Source organism: Branchiostoma lanceolatum, chromosome 16 (assembly GCF_035083965.1).
Source record: "Branchiostoma lanceolatum isolate klBraLanc5 chromosome 16, klBraLanc5.hap2, whole genome shotgun sequence".
Lineage (NCBI taxonomy): Eukaryota > Metazoa > Chordata > Leptocardii > Amphioxiformes > Branchiostomatidae > Branchiostoma > Branchiostoma lanceolatum.
In genome coordinates this window covers 5,314,769-5,332,210 of record NC_089737.1, presented here as the reverse complement: position 1 = coordinate 5,332,210, position 17,442 = coordinate 5,314,769, and the positions used below count along the sequence as shown (strand labels likewise).

Here is a 17,442-nt window from a genome sequence, read left to right as displayed (position 1 = left end):
TTCTCTGAAATTATCCTCCCATGTTTTACGTTGCCTCCCTTTCGTCTTTCCCGGACGGTTCCTTGCATGATAGTTTTGGCAACGAATATGACCGCGTGTAGCCTGGAATACTGTTCTAAAACTACAAAAGAAATGTTTCATATTCTTAGTCGGTACGTTTCTTTTCTCCTCTGGTTCTCTCTCTCTCCTTTCTTCTTTCTCCCCACGTTCTTTCTTCTGTTTTTCCCTCGATGATTTTGTACACATGTTTACAAGTAGTTACCTAACCGTTGGTCTATCGGTCGTTACCACACCTGTAACAGTGACGTCATACTATCACGTGGGCATCACGTGGTAAGATTGAATGGAGCATGATCAACTACAAACACTATGACATCATCATGAACCTACTGGATACTTTTTATGCTAATGAGCAAACCTCTGAGTCATTACAATTTTAACGCACTCAAGAGTTAAGTAAAATGAAAAATAACCTACGATTCTGCATCACCTAATTCTATAGGTTTTAGTCAGTCTTAGTAGTACTGTATATGCTAAAAAATGCATTTTTCTCTCACAAAATAAGACTTATAATTCAATACAGTATAATCAAATCTACCTTACGTTGTATATTAAAGAGACTTTGGAAAAACAATGGTTTTATAATAAAATGTAAATTCCCTGCGTTTCATTACTTAACAACCTTCAGTTAAGGTTTGTATACTATAAACTATAGATATTAGCATTACACAACAAATAACAAAAATCTTGAAAACCATATGTTTTCTCTACAGACGCATGAGAAATTTCTCAACAATGAAAAACGTATGTTTAATGAGCTGTTTCTATGCAAGTATGCTTCAAAGGAAACCAAAGCAAGGCTGTAACCCAAGCGAACACATACGTCACAAGTGAGTAATTCAGCAAACGCATCACTTTGATAGGAACCTGTCGTTGGAACCCCCTTTTCCACTAAACAGCGATCTCTGTGCGACTTTACAGCGACCAAAATTAAAATTGCGTGAGCCTTGACTTGGTAATTAGAATTAAATGAAAAATGTGAAAACGTGATTTAAAAGGCAACAAAACACACAACGTTAAAAAGTCGTTTCCTTATCTATCAACGTCGTTGAGAGATTTGTCAACTCTCGGTCACACAGTCGTTGCAGAGTGGTCGCAGCCTATAGTCCAAAGGCGGTGTTACCCTGTATGACTTGACAACAGGTGACCGTGAGGGCAAAAGAAGATGACAGCTAGGGGCGTGGTCAGCCGACAGGTAACACAACACCTTAGGGTAGTGCCAGGCACAGGGACTTAGCAAACGCTTTGACCCATTCACTACAAATAGACCACGCCCGGCTTTTTTCTTTAAGAGGCCCCAACCCCTCAGCGAACTCCTTCATTCCGTCACGCTGCACCCACGAGTGGACCTTCTTCAAGAAACCGTCTGAGACGTCTGAAAAAGGTAAGGAAAAATTTGCCAACTTTTTTCATAGTCGTCTTGAAAGGTGAGAAAAATTAGTTTAACGATAGCGTTATTTTTTCTGTTATAAGAAAAAAATCTGTGCAGGAGCGAGATTTTAGCCTTTGTTCACGGAATACTGACTACGAAGCCCGTTCCGAACGCTAACTCTGATCGTAAAGTTAGGTCGATGTAAAATCTTGTGCTTAGCAAATCGTAGACTTTTAAGTTGCGTTTACTTTAGCGGCAGGAATCGTAAAAATGTTCGGCTATGTCTGAATTTTCGCTTGCCGATGAGTGTTTGGTGGATTTTGGGTAACGCATATCGCAATCCTTCTGAAAATGTAGTTGTGCTGAATTCTGAGCCACTTATTGCGTTAACATGTGTATTTGAAATCATGAAGATTTTTATTTAGAATCATAACGGTTACATATCTCTACTGTGCTTCGTAAAAAGATTTCGAATTGTTCCGATGATCCTGAAGTTGTCTGAGAATGACTTGCATATCTTTATCCTAGCCTAAGTAAGCTTTTGTATTTGTGCTTGTTCTAGATGGTGCGGTAGGTGGGTCTATTTTACCTTTGTTTGGCCTTGATTTTTTTCCATTGAACTGACTAAACTCGAAGAATGTCACATACACGTCGCAAAGAGTTGGTTATATGTTGAATACTATAGACGATACGTATATGAAAGTTAATTTGGTATTTTTCGCTAGTTGCGTGGAACTTTGATTCACTTTTTCTGAGTTCTAATTCGGCGTTGGTCCGTGGATATGATGTCCTTGGTTGGTCGTATCTTTTTCGCTGTTTTTTATGGATTTTCCATGTCGACGTTAGAGGTATTTGTTGTAAAATACATTTCTCTCCTCTTTTCTGTGTTATACAACAAGGATAGTGGGTCAGGCTACAAAGATGCGTACAATGGTGTGAATTAGAGCGAATCTCTCGCGGATGCCTTACAGTACTCCCGCTTGTTTACTTAAAGACCCTATAACAAGAACGCCTTTCTTCTAGCGATAGATTTGATGATTCAAGTCTTATGGAATGTCGTCAATTGATTCTACATCCCTCCAAGTAACTGTAGGAGCTAGTCTTGTGATAATTAAGGTGTATGAAAACCGGTCCTTACCTAGTGTCTTTAGCGGGCGTGGTCCGATGGGTAGTCAGTGACCGACAGATCAAATCGCGGCCTTTGTTGGTCACCCGACTGGTATGCTGCCGTCACAAAAAGGGTGCAGTCTGTAGGGCAAGCCATGACCTACTGGTCATTCTGATGTCTTTCAAAGAGAGATTTCGCCCACACATCTCTGAACTTGTTGAAAAGATTTGTAGAGACCTCTTTTGTCCAGTGACAAAATTGGAACTCACATGTAGAAAGTTTGTTCTTGCTAAGATTAGGCCTCCCTTTGACCGTACAGTGACCGAAATTGGATATTTGTAACTCTTGATTTCATAATTGGAATATGATGCAGGACATAAAAGTATGATTTAAAAGACGGCAATGCGCACAGAACGCTTTAAAATCGTTCTTTATCGATGGAATTCGTTGAGGGGGTCTGTAAAATCTTTGGATCTTCATTTATTGCTTACCTTTAGCGGAAAGGGAATGTTAGACTACTGAAGCCAGCTCAGGGGCGCACCCGGGGGAGTCACCATCTCAAGTTTCAAACACTTAATGCTAGGACAGATTCATACAAGCATTCGTTTTTTCCGCGCACCATTCCACAGTGGAATGCTCTGCCTGGCACGGTTGTGACGGCTCCTACAGTTGAGTCTTACCGCGCCAGGCTGGAGGCCTGCCCGCCCCTAGCCTGGGACCTCCCCCCCCCTACTTTGCCCCTCGCGGAGTTATATGGGGGTATGCAAGATGATAATGATGATGATGATGATGATGATTAGTGGAGGAATATCTTATTGTAAGCTACCAAGGGTTTTTTAGTTGTCGTGTTTTTCTCCTGAAGCTGTGGTGAAAGAAAGAATGTAGCGTTTTAAACACCCTCTCTAGAGCGGGCATGTGATTTAATTTGTGTCCTACCGAGCGAAGCTAAGGGGTGTGGCTCGACATGACAACCATTCAGGTGTGTCACGTTGCCATGGCGACCAGGGAAGTGGAACAAGCAGGTGTTCTCAGGTGTTCCGCGCCGTGTTGTGCCAGGCGCTACTTGTCAAGCGGCCATGCACGCTTCTTTTGGCGCTGAGGAATTTTCCTAGCCCGGTACTGCGTGTCACAATACAATAAATGGGGCGAGCTTATAACAACTTTAGGGGCTGCGTTATATAGAAATGATTCAGCTGTTTCGTTGTTCACGGGTCAATAGCTAGTATGCGATTAACCAGTCACGATGAACTATTCCGTAAAATATAGGGACTGTACTTATGCAAAGCTAAACCGCTTAACAGATCTTAATCGCAATCTCGTATTACTCAAAAGATTAGGAAAACAGGACAGCAAAGAATTAACTTTGCTTGTACAAACTTTGTAGAACTTAATCTCATTTAGGGCCCGGTCTCATGGGTCTTACGATCATCGCACGATCGCAGACGAAAGGTGTTCTTGGGAGAGTCGTGCATACGTACTGCAAAATTAGTCTGTCTTAGTACGAAATAGGCTGCCTTAGGACCTTGATTTTTTCACAGCCTGGTTAAAAATCTAACAACATCAAAAACGTTCGACGGCCTAAGACAAATTTAATGTGACCGCGCCGTTACGTTAACGAAGTCTTTTATGTCCGCTTGCGTAACCTGTTTCACAAAATGAATTTTTCCGCACCTATTTTTAACTCCTAGTGCTAGGCACGGCTGTGGTCTTTGTAGATGTGACATGAAGCATTTAAATTTCTGTTTGAAAATTCAACGACATCAAAATTGTACGTATACGACGAATTCACATTGACCGCGCCGAAGTCTTTTATGTCCACTCGCGTAACTTGTTTCACAAAATGAATTTTCCGCACCTATTTTTAACTCCTTGTGCTAGGCACGGTTGTGGTCTTCGTAGGTCTGACATGAACCATTTGAATTTCTGTTTGAAAATTCAACGACATCAAAATTATACGACGAATTTTAATTGACCGCGCCGAAGTCTTTTATTGCCTCTTGCGTAACCTGTTTCACAAAATGAATTTTTCCGCACCTATTTTTAACTCCTAGTGCTATGCACGGTTGTGTTCTTTGTAGATGCGACATGAAACATTTGAATTTCTGCTTTTAAAATCCAACGACATCAAAATTGTACGACGAATTTACATTGACCGCGCCGAAGTCTTTTATTGCCTCTTGCGTAACCTGTTTCACCAAATGAATTTTTACACCTATATTTCAACTCCTAGTGCTATGCACGGTTGTGTTCTTTGTAGATGCGACATGAAACATTTGAATTTCTGCTTTTAAAATCCAACGACATCAAAATTGTACGACGAATTTACATTGACCGCGCCGAAGTCTTTTATTGCCTCTTGCGTAACCTGTTTCACCAAATGAATTTTTACACCTATATTTCAACTCCTAGTGCTATGCACGGTTGTCGTCTTTGTAAATGTGACAGGAAGCATTTAAATTTCTGTTTGAAAATTCAATGACATCAAAATTATATGACGAATTCAAATTGACCACGCCGTTACGTTAAGTCTTTTATGACCGCTTGCAATGATGAAACTTTCAACCTATTTTTAACTCCTAGTGCTAGGTACGGTTGTGCTCTTTGTAGGTGTGACATGGGGCATTTGAATTTCTGTTTGACAGGTGGGGAGGTACCGATGGTACCGGTGTCGGTTTGGACACACCCGGACTCCAAACACACCTTTTTAGACCAACTCAACCATACCGCTAGAGCAAAGACAGTCAGACTGTGCACATATGTGTCGGCCGTCTTAGGTTGTCTCTCTGTTTACTCCTCCGTTCCTTTAAGACTTGTTTGTGATTAATCAGGCACTGGATCAATAAGAAAACTCACTTCTTTGTTTGGCCTTATCTAGATCTATAAGTACGAAAATATTTAGATAAGGTGCATGTACATTACTGTACTATTAAGTGTTAAATATAAGTGGTGATTCCCTTATGTACAAGCTTGGCAGATGCGATACCTCTGAAAATATCTTAATTGTTATCACGAAAGTCTTTTAATTGGATATATGTACATTGCAGTATCAAGTGTTGAAAATAGATGGTGATTTGAATATCCTTATGTAAAAGTGCAATTTAAGATCACAGCTTGATGAAATGTATTTCCTTCCAAAATACTTATTCCGGTCGAATGTTTTCTAAGACAGTATGCTCTTGTCTTATCTATCGAGGGCCGAATGTGGTTTTCCTGTACACAAAGAAAACGCTTTCTATGTTTAAGTTTCCCCATTATTCTTTTTAAGATTGATTTCATACCCCCGGGCTATCCTTCTGCTTTTTTGTCAGTCGAGTTGTAGATAAGGTCAAACGTACAGTCCTGTAACATGGTTTAAAGTAAATTTGTCGTACATATGTAAATTTTCGCGTTTGGGAAAGCATCTCGTGTATAAGCAGGAACACTTGTGCTGCATTGCTATGTGAACCAGTCAGAATTGCCTTGAAGAAGGTGACATATGGTCACCGAAACGTCGGTGGAATAAATCTCTTGGTTGTGTAAAAAGAGTCTCTTTATTCAGTGACTTACCAACCTGATGAAACTATTCACGGATGGCTTGTTCCCAGTTCAAGACAAGCTTACCAAAGGGGGGCTCAGGTATCACAGACTACTCACCTGTCCTAGCTTTTACAAAAAGGTCAATGACCGACGAGTTTCCCAGTGCAAGCTCAGGAAAGGTTAACTAGAGCGCGTCCATTCCAAAACAGACCTAGTCGTTCTAGCCGCATGGCTACAGGGTTCTTAAGGGCCCGTCCATAATTGTGTGTATATTCCAAGTCCGCATTAGTTTCGTCTTAACATTCTTGATGTAAATTAAAGTTTTCGGCCGAAGAAGTCATTTTTTTCGGTTGGATAACCTTGCTACACAACGGTGGAACAAAGTAGAAAATAACTTCTTCCCCTGAAACTTTACCTAAACAAAGAAAGAAAAGAAATGTTAATACTCAACTAATACGGACGTGAATATACCCACAAGTGTGAACGAGCCCTAACTTCGAAAAGCAAAGAAGGGTCATTGACCGCTACTAGCAAACAAGAGATCTTCTTTTACATAAAGTCTAGGTGCACTCTTTTCTGATGACACCACGGATAAAAATGAATAACAGACTGAATTTGTTTGTCAATGTCTCACTTGGAGGACTACTTGATGCGTTTTCTACGCTTTTTATCTGAGTTCTTGTCATATTTGTATCAATCAGTAGTTCTACATGTGATAGTTACGTCCGGATATAATTTTTGGTACTTGTTTATTTGTGCTCGCACCCTCAAAATCTATTTGACGGATGTGCATGAATTTTGGTATTTGGGTTACATATAAATATATATATGTATATAATTATTGATATCCAAAAAAACATGGCGATTTTTTGCCTCCTAGCAGTACCTTCAGTATCCATACCATGGCACTGCAATGGCTAGGGTTAAGACGTTAAGACATTTACAATAACTCAGATCTTCGATTTCTTGTTTGTGAGGTTTTGGTCAGAAACGCAAAAAAAACTAAATTTTTTGTCGCTCTTTTGCAGGAAATGGTCCGGTCCGCTACACTGCTGGTGGCGTTCGCGCTGCTGGCGTCCACTGCGCATGCGCAGTTTAACTTCGATGATCTTGACCTCGATGGAACCTCGGATCCCTTCATCATCATCCCCAGAACCACCCCAGCGCCCGTCGCAAATCCCTTCGTTGTTTCAGCTCTCAGGCAGATTTCGAGCTTACAAAAGACTCTTGACGACCCAAACAACTTCTTCGCAACTTACATAGCCGATGAGCTGCTGGCAAACCAAGGCATTAGCGTAGACGACCTCACTCGGGGAATCATCACCGCCTGGTCGGCAGCGCTAGCCGCGGAGGAGAACAACTACGACGCGCTTGCCTTGCAGTTCGAGTCACTGGCTACAACGCTCGGTTTCAATGCGGCGGCGGCGGCCACGCAGGCGATAGGCGATCTTAGCGAATGGATCAACCTCACGAACATCTTGCGTGCACTATCCGCTCGACTCCAGGACTATTCCCCTGACAGCCTCCGCGGGGTGGCTTGGGAGATCTCCACGCTGCTTGCCTCCTACGGTTACCCCAACGACAACGCCTCTATGGAGGGCATCTACAACTGGACCGTCGCGCTCGCCGCCGCCGGGAACAACACCGACACCGTCGCCTTCGAATTCTACGGCGTCGCTGCAGCCATCGGCTTGTCGGCGGAAGCCGCGGCAACGGCCCTCCGCGACCAACTGACAGTAGCGTTGGACGAGGGCGAGCAGGTGTACATCTACCTGATGCAAGTCAAGCAAGTCCTGAACAACTTCAACTTCACGTACGTCAGGCAGTTCAGCATCCTGATCGCCCAGGAGCTGAGCACGCTGGGTTTCCCTATCACCCCCGAGAGCAGCGAGACGATCTACATGTGGACAGCGGGTCTGTACCAGGACACCGACGGCGATATCGGCGTCTACGTCAACCAGTTCTACGAAGTGGCCGCCACAGTCAACAAAACCGCTCTGGAGCTTGCAGAAATCGTCTGGCGCGACCTTACCGCCCAGATGCAGGGTTCCGCGGCCGTCACCGCGCATCTGATCGAAGTTAGGAACCTGCTGCGACTGGTTGAGTTCAGCTACGTCAGAGGTCTGAGCGAGTTCATCGCGTACCAGCTTCAGCCTCTCGGCTACCCCTGGCAAAACGACACTCTGGAAACCATGTATGACTGGACCCTCGGCATGTACGGCGACAACGACATCACTCCCTACATTCAGCAGTTCTACGATGTGGCCGCCCTGGTGAACGTATCTGCGGCAGACCTATCTTTGGGGCTGAAAGACGCGCTGACTGAACAGCTGACAGGTGGCATGAGCGTCGTGACAGACCTGATCGAAGTCAAGAGGCTGCTGAAGACGAGCGACTTCCAGTACATCGATGATTTGAGTCTTCTCATCACAGGGGCCCTTGTCCCTTACGGTCTTGACTACAACAACGAATCCATCGCCTCGATCTACAACTGGACCGCCGGTCTCTATCTGTCCGACGACATCCAACCTTTCGTTGAGGACTTCTACCAAGTAGCCTACATGCTCAACGTGTCAGCCACGGACTTGGCGGCGGGGCTACGTCAGCTCCTCACCGACCACTTTGCTGAAGTCAACCAGGTCGTGATGGATCTAGTGGAAGTCAAGCGGCTGCTCAACTCAGTCGAGTTCCGGTATGTCTTTGGCCTGAGTCAGATCATCACAGCAAGTCTTGGGCAATACGGACTTGAATACAACAACGAGTCCGAGGCGTCTGTCTATCAGTGGACCGCCGATCTCTACAATGCACAAGACGACATCGGCCCACAAATTGAAGAGTTCTACCAAGTAGCCTACTCGCTCAACGTGTCCGTGAGTTACCTCTCAGGAGGTCTGCGACAGCTCTTGACCGACCACTTCGCCGAAGGGAACCAAGTTGTAGCAGATCTGATTGAAGTCAAGCGGCTGCTCAACACCGTCGAGTTCCGGTATGTCTTCGGTCTGAGTCAGATAATCACAGCAAGTCTTGGGCAGTACGGACTGGAATACACCAACGAGTCCGAGGCGTTTGTCTATCAGTGGACCGCCGATCTCTACAACGCACAAGACGACATCGGCCCACAAGTTGAAGAGTTCTACCAAGTAGCCTACTCGCTCAACTTGTCCGTGAGTTACCTCTCAAGAGGTCTGCGACAGGTCTTGACCGACCACTTCGCGGAAGTCAACCAAGTTGTGATGGATCTCTTGGAAGTCAAGCGGCTCCTGAACACAGTTGAATTCAAGTATGTTGAAGATCTGAGCCTTCTCATCACAGCGAACCTTGTGCCTTACGGACTTGACTACAACAACGAAACTGTCGCCTCGATATACGCTTGGACCACAGCTCTCTACTATGAACGATACGACATCGGCCCACAAGTCGAACAGTTCTACGATGTAGCCTACATGCTGAACGTGTCGGTGACGGACCTGTCAGCCGCCCTTAAACAACTCATGACCGAGCATTTCGACAAAGTCAACGCGGTGGTCGATAACCTCCTCCAAGTCCAAGCCTTGCTGTTGACGGTGACTGAAGATCTTCTACCCGACTTTGGCCAGTATGTAGCCGGCCAGCTCGACCCTCTCGGCTTGCCCTACAGCGACGACTCAGTTGCACAGTTGACCCAGTGGCTGTCCGACATCCGTAATGGTCTCGACTTCGGAGCCTACGTTCGCCAGTTCTATGAAGTCGCCGCCATTGTAGGCGTGCCGGAGGTGGACCTCTCCGCGACTCTTCTCAGCGGCCTGCGGGGAGAAATCAACCTCGGCCAGGCAGTGTACTACGACCTCTTCGAGTCGAACGAGATCCTTCAGAAATTGGACGACATGGAGGTAGCTAACGTTATCATGGCGATAAATGGAATAATCACAGGCAGAGGCGTCATGGTCACCCCAGAGTTGGAACAGGGCATCAGGAACTGGACCATCGCGCTTGCCAAGCCAGGAGCAGACCTCGCCCCGCTCGTTCGAGAGCTGTACGAAGTGGCCGCGCTTACCAACATCCCGGTGAGGGATCTGTCTGGAAGCTTGATCGACCACCTGAGAAGGGAGTACTACACGACACCAGAATACATCCAGGTCGTAGCTTTGATCCTCCAAGAGTACGTCAACGTCGCCTACCTGAAGAACGTCTCCGTAGAGATCACAGAAATCCTGACAGGACTCGGCATCCCCGTGCCAGCGCCTGATCTGCAGATGACGCTGCTCGACTGGCTGCAGAACATTGTCAACAAGCCAGAGGATCTCCCACTATACATCGACCAGTTCAGGGACGTCGCAGCACTGGTCAACGTTGACGTGGACGAGCTTGCATACGGGCTGCTCACAGAGGTGGAAACCCTCGCCGAGGCATTCCCCGTCGGCTTCAGTCCTAGCGTGCAGAACATCCTCGACAACCTGCCGGCGCTGATGGAGCTGATCGCCAACAACTTCCCCGATTTCTACGCCAACGTCAACGCTCAATTCCAGCAGTTCGGCATGCAAGCATGGACCAACATCACGGCCACCCTGACCAACTACGTCAACAACGCACCAACCGACCAAGCCATGATGTTCCAAAACAAGCTTCCTGAAATTGCCGCACTCCTCGGCATCGACATTCCAGCTAACGTACTCATGGGCGACGCCAACGCCATCATTCAGTACGTCCAGAGCCAGCTCCCTGACATGTATATCCTGCAGTCAGCAATCCAGCAAGCGATGGCAGCCATGACTCAGCAGTTCCCGGCTCAAGTCGTCGGAGAGCTGCTCGAGCTTTTGTTCGGGGTCGACATCCCCGATGACTTCTCCTTCGACCCAACCTACATCGTTCAGCAGATACCAGTCTTCCTCGGCAGCTTGGGAATACAGGTGCCGACCAACTACTACGAGATCGTCATGGCGTTCGCCTCCTTCGAGCAAACCCCTGAATGGTTCGCCAACAACGGCCCAGCCGTCGTCTCTGCCTTCGGCATCAGCCTCCCCGACGACTTCCAGCCGACCGAGGAGTACGTCGCTGCCAACATGGACATGATCATCCAAACCATCGCCAACCAGGCGCCGCAAATCGTCGAGATGGTCTTCAACACAACCCAGCAAATCTTCATGCAAATCCAGCAGAACATCTACGTCAGCACGGGTGGTGACGTCGGCGTATTTATCCAGCAGGTCATCCAGAAGGTCCTAGAATTCATGCCCGGAGCCAGCGACTACTTCGGCTTCTACCTGCCTGCTGACTACAGACCGGAGTTGATCTACTTCGCCGAGTGGGGCATCAAGGAGCTCTTCAACCTCATCCCCACCAAGGACGAGTTCATCGCCATGTCCGTGCAGCCAATCGCTGCCACCCTGGCACCAAACGACACCTGGGTTGCAGAGCTCTTGGAAGATCAATTCGCCCTGATATACGACCTGAACATGGTATACATCGAGAATATACCCAACGCTCTCAAGTGGATCGGCCGCTGGCTCGGTTTCGAACTTCCCGACGACTTCAAGCTGGAGCCTGAGTGGTTCATCTCTCAGCTGCCCATGGTGGAGATGTTCGTGCAGCAGAACGCAGCGATGTGGTTCGACCAGGCCATGATGATGTTCGCGCAGTGGTCCGAAATGGCCAACATGTGGATGAGTCAGTGGATGACGGACAGCCAATCCTGGAACGACATGGCCAACGCTTGGATCAACGACCTGCCCGGGACGGTGGCTGGCCTGTTCAACATCGACTTCGACGGCATCGCCATGCTTTTCGATCCGGCCACGGCGCCAGATTGGATGACCATGACTGTTCCTCCAGTTCAATTCGAATATTTCCTCACAGACGGATGCGTTCATGCCATCGCCTTCATCCTTGATATCGACATCCCTAAAGACTACAAAGTCGACGATCTGAATAAGCACTTCATGCTGATGATCAACAAGCTCTTCATGATGCCGGCCGACTACGAACTCTCCTTCCTCAACGAACTCATGTGGCAGTGGAAGACGTTCGTGGTCAAACCTCTGAAGCTTGACATCCCAGACGACTTCAGGCCCAGTCTGCAATACCTCCCCGACGTCATGATGTACTTCGGTATCAACCCGCCAGACAACTTCGAGCCAACCTTCGACTTCTTCATGATGAGGATTACGAAGCTCATGAAGAGCGTTGGGTTCGTCTTCCCCGAGAGGGACATGATGGCTCCTTCCCGTGACCGAGCCGTCGATGCCATGCCCGCTCAAGCCGGTGATGTCATGCCTGCTCAAGCCGGCGATGCCATGCCTGCCCAAACCGGCGATGCCATGTCCAGGTGAGAACCGTTTTTTTTATTATATACAAATGACCATTCCTCTTTCAGCAGTATAAAGTGAAATGTCTGCCAGCCGCCGTTTACTAACTTTTAAAAGGTTCTGTCTATGACATGCTCACTACTTTAGATGATCTTGCACTCTCTATTTTCTCTCCAAGGTATGTGGCCTTTTTTAAAAAGGGTCGTATATCAGGCTGAATTGATCTCCCAAGAGCTCTGCAACCCAGCAATTTCTGTTTTAAAAAACAGAAATTGCTGCTGCATTTCAGTAAATTTGTTGGCATTTTGATTGACCATCTTAATCTCTGTACCGTTACAGTGACGACATGATGGCGATGGACTTCGCGCTCGTTGAGTACATGGCTGAGTTCTTCCTCCTCAACCAGAACAACTGGCCAATGATCATCAAGGAGAGTGAGATGAAGTTCGCCGAGATTGCCGCGATGTGGGCCGAGGCCGGTGAGAAGATTGTCACGACCATGTATCGCGATGTGGAGCTCATCTTCTCTGCCTATACTGATTACAACACCAAGGTCACCTACAACTTCATGAATCTGTACGAGATGGTGAGCGAGCACATGCAGGAGCGCGCACAAGTCCTGGTGAAGAAGATGGTGATGTACGTGTCTCATATGATGAAGCTGGGCAGGCACAACTTCAGGGCCATGATGAGGCAGCTCCGTCTGAGGCTCTCTGTCGAGCTTCACTACCTGGCTCACCTTGCAGAAGAGTTCATGAACAACAATAACAACTACCCCATCCTCCAAGCGATCGTGCAACAGTTCCAGCAACCGACCCACCCCATGATGAACATGTTGTCCGGTTTCCTTGACAACTGGTTCCAGTCGCAGAACAAGCACCCAGTCGCGGCTCTACACGACTACCTCCACAGCCGCCCCAGCTGGTCGACCTCCCGCCCAATGATCGACGTGATCTCCAACTACCTCGACGGCATGAGTAACCGCCCGAGCCGCCCGATCATCCAACAGATCATGAACTACTTCAACGGTCAGCAGCAGCAGAGCGCCTGGGACGACGTCACCGACTTCTTTTTCGGAATGAACGACAACAGCCAGCGCCCTCTTCTGCAACAGCTCAGCGATAACCTCTTCGGAGGCAACCCGACCCTTCAAGCCATCTCAGAGAACTTCTTCGGCAATTCTCCACAGCCAACCCTGCAGGTACTAATCCAGCAGATGTTCGGCACCAGCAGACCGACGCCCAGCCAGGTCATGCAGCAGGCTGTCCAGGTTATGTTCGGCACTCAGCAACAGGGGTGGAACACAAACACATTCTACGACGACGACAAACAAGATCCGATGTCCTGGCTCCTCGGAGACGACTGGATGAATTGGTTCATGCCAGAAGAGGAAGAGGAGGACGACAGTTGGTTCTCTTGGCTGTTTGAAGAAGACGACAAGGAAGACGACAAAGAAGATGACTGGTTCTCCTGGATGTACGAAGATAAACCCAGTGAAGAGGATAAGGAGGATAGCTGGCTGTCCTGGCTGTTTGGGGAAGAGGACACAAAACCATCCGAAGAAGACGTCCAACAAGATTGGTGGTCTTCGTGGTGGGGCATGAACGAAGAGGACAAGGAAGAGCCGGAAGAGATGTGGTACACGTGGTTCTTCACCCCGCCAATGGAGCAGGACAAGGAGCCATCCGAAGACATGGGAAACAACTGGATGTCGTGGATGCAGCCGCAGCACGGCGACCAGCCTGACACCTTCCTGACCTGGCTTCTGTCCGACAACTCCGAGATGTACTCCGGCTTCGACCATCTCGTGAAACCCATGCAGGCCATCCGCGGTCGCCAATGGGGTTAGTCATCCTAAACAGTACCTCATTACTCAGGCAGAAAACTCTGTAGATCCCCCCCAAAATTCAACACAACGTAAAGGTGGTGGTAGACTACTTTTAAAGGTTTAGGCAAGAAAACATTGAAAGTCAGTGACTGTGTTACTCAGAATCTGATATGTATAGACTGTAGAATGAAACAAAGATTGGCTCTTATGCCATAGGGAAAGACCACTGGAAGCTGTAGGGAAGGAAAGCACAAATATCTGTAAAATCACATTCATTTTCTATGAACGACTGAGTCTTTCTTGCTAAGATTTGTCGTTTGTGAGGTAGAGAAAAACAAATGAAAAACGCACACATTATTTGGCCTTTCCCTTTTGTAGCAGTGAGTTTTCCTTGAAAAGCTTGATTTTATAAATCACATTGATTAAGTCTGTTTAAAATATAACCATTTTTCAGTTACCCTATTTAGACGTTGAAGAGTAATTATTGAAACAAACATCGTATTCAAGACTATGCTGTATCAATGCAATGTGTGAACTTGACTTTGTTTTTGTTAAAGCAGGATAACATGTACAAGCAATGATGAAATTTATGTAATGGCAACATACTTTTAGTATTGACAACACGATTGATCCTTAATGAACACGTAATATATGGTGATGTTCCTTGATGGAAAGACCAAACCTTCCATTTTGTTTAATGTCGAAATGTTATCATTCATTCTTACATAAAAAGGCGTGAGCACTTACAACTGGAGAACCTACTATGGAAATTACAGTCTATTTAGAGCAACAAACCTTCACACCATGGGTTTTACACTGCGATACGCTAGTTTCAGAGTTACAGGAAACATACATTTATGGAAAGTGTCAAAGACTACGTTCGTTGTCGTCATGTATTGCATGATTTTAATACACATCATTATGCTCATTCCACTCACTTGTGTCTGTCATATTTTTATGATGTAATAATGAAGTCAGTCAGAGTAATTTAAAGTGCCGTCGAAATGAGATTCCTTCTATCATTCACATAAACATCTGTTCTTTTCTGATAACACATAAAATCTTATGTAATATTCAAATGAATTGTTTACTATGTGCTCTTTGGTGGAAAATATCAGCAACGGATTGTGACGTCACAGAAATTACTGCCCTGTTAGCTAGTAAGGCATGGAGTCCTATCTATGACGTCATGACCCGTTTCTAATTTGTCCCACCAAGGAAAACATAGTAGACGATTAATTCAAAGATTACATGGCACTTTAAAGATTTCAATTTAGATTAGGAAGTACTTTTATTAAACGACAATAATCAGAATAGTACAGCAGTGGATACGACAATGAAGGCAAAAATTAGAAATACATGGCAATACATGTACAATATACCCCACCCCCTATAGAATGCTACACCTTCATCCAACCACACTTATCGAGAAGAATAGGGGTTCGCCCTAGTGCTTAAATACAATACAAAACTTTACATGGATGGGTGAAAGGCTTGCAACCCCTCCTTGTACACCTATAAACCATTCCTACAAAAACTGCAAGGAAACCTGTTGTCCTATGTGCCTCTATGCACAAAAAGGACCCCGACAACAACAGGATATATGTGAGTGAAATATACTGAAAACAAAGGCCAGATTCTAATATCATAGTACCTATTGTAATGTCACTCATGACCGAAGCAGATGTAACGCATTGTGTTGTTTTTCACAAGGAAGAAAGGGTTACGTCACGCCAATACCTTTTTAGCTGTTTTGACACTACAAATTCTAATGTTTACTATGTAGGGAGAGCACTGGACTTTTAAGTACCAGAAGTCTGAGCCCCAACTTCGAAAACAGGTGAAAACACTTAAGAAAAAAAAAGAGGGTCAAGAGTTTCCCTTCAGGTATCAAGAAAGCATTTATAACAAAAGAAATCAGAAATCCTTTACACATTTGAAATAGAGAATCTTATCAATTCAAAATATTCGGACTAACTACCAATATAAGATAAAATAACGCATTGCCATTGCCAATCGACGAAAAGATAACAGTATTTTGCATTCAATCGTTTTGACTGTTTTGAAGTAGACTTAACCAGTCTCCACGGGTCGCTGGGAAAATAGTAGAATTTGGCCAAATAGAGTCAAAAGTTTAAAGGGAGTCGGCTACGGAGGCTGCTATATTTGACCTTATTCCCGTAGCCGACTCCCTTCAAACATTTGACTCTATTTGGCAAATTTCTACTATTTTCCCAGCGACCCGTGGAGACTGGTAGAGTCTAGTTTTTGAAGGTGTTAATACATGAGCCGCTATCTCACTTGACCCACGGCACGTTGGCGACCTCGCTGCATCCTTAATTGGATGTGTGTTACCCTTGGCTTTATGATGAGAATACCATGCAAACCGTATAAGTATTGCTAAAAAGACATCAAAACACACAAAGCGCAAAAAGATTCGTTTTCATCGAAGAAATTTGTTAACCGCTCCGTCAAATCGCTCGGTCGCAGCGTGGTCGCCAACGTATCGCGGGTCCAGTGAGAGGGGGGCTTCAAATTACTTGACTTACGTCACAAGGTAGTTGCGAACTTTGACCTCGTCACGCTAACGAACATCTTCAAAGGTGCTTGAAAGAGAATACCGACACGATGTGTCCGCACATGTATGTCTTCTCAGTGACCTCTTTAAACATTGTTCAAAAGCAATCCAAACGTTTCGTCAAAAATAATTACTTGAGGAACTGGATAAGATTTTGAAACAGTCAGACGTTTCAGATATCTTCCGCTATCTTTCTTCAGTGACTAAAGAAATCTTTCTTCAGTGACTAAATAAATTTAATTTAAACATTTGTTCCGCTAAACGGCTTGAGGAATGCGAATCATCACTCATTATGTCCAAGACTCTTTGTCCGGTCACTGACAGCTCAAATTTGGACGAACGACATAGTAGACTAAAACTTCATCAGAGTGTGAGCAAATTAAAGTACTTAAAAGCATCTGGCATTTGAATAGCGGACAACATAAATATTTATAACTGTGTGTATTGAAACGGCTAGACTAATGCAACTAAAACACATTTGGGAGTTGTATAAGGCTCCAAAGATGTCAATAATATTTGTATTTGGAAAACAAGCAGACGTAATGGGGTCTCACCATTGCCTCTTGTGCACGTGTTGTTCACGTGTTTTTCACGTGTTGTTGAATAAAATCCACGTGCACATGTTGTTCTGAGGAAAATTGAGATGCAGAGAAGGAGGATGTGAATGCTGTGATGCGCTTTTTTTCTTCTTTTTTTATC

General features: G+C 45.5%; 1 protein-coding gene across 1 annotated transcript; it reads left to right on the top strand.

Annotated features, from left to right (window-relative positions):
* Positions 1 to 1,326: 1,326 nt before the first annotated feature.
* On the top strand, positions 1,327 to 15,098 carry LOC136421401 (uncharacterized). The gene is made up of 3 exons (XM_066408664.1): positions 1,327 to 1,444; positions 7,085 to 12,357; positions 12,677 to 15,098. Exons 2-3 carry the CDS (start codon positions 7,088 to 7,090, stop codon positions 14,184 to 14,186), a joined length of 6,780 nt encoding a protein of 2,259 aa, XP_066264761.1. The 5' UTR covers positions 1,327 to 1,444; positions 7,085 to 7,087; the 3' UTR covers positions 14,187 to 15,098.
* Positions 15,099 to 17,442: the final 2,344 nt, after the last annotated feature.

Coding starts and splice junctions, on each gene's coding strand:
- LOC136421401 (XM_066408664.1), top strand. CDS start 7,088: ATGGTCCGGTCCGCTACACTGCTGGTGGCGTTCGCGCTGCTGGCGTCC. Junction 12,358..12,676: donor ACCGGCGATGCCATGTCCAG/GTGAGAACCGTT, acceptor GTACCGTTACAG/TGACGACATGATGGCGATGG.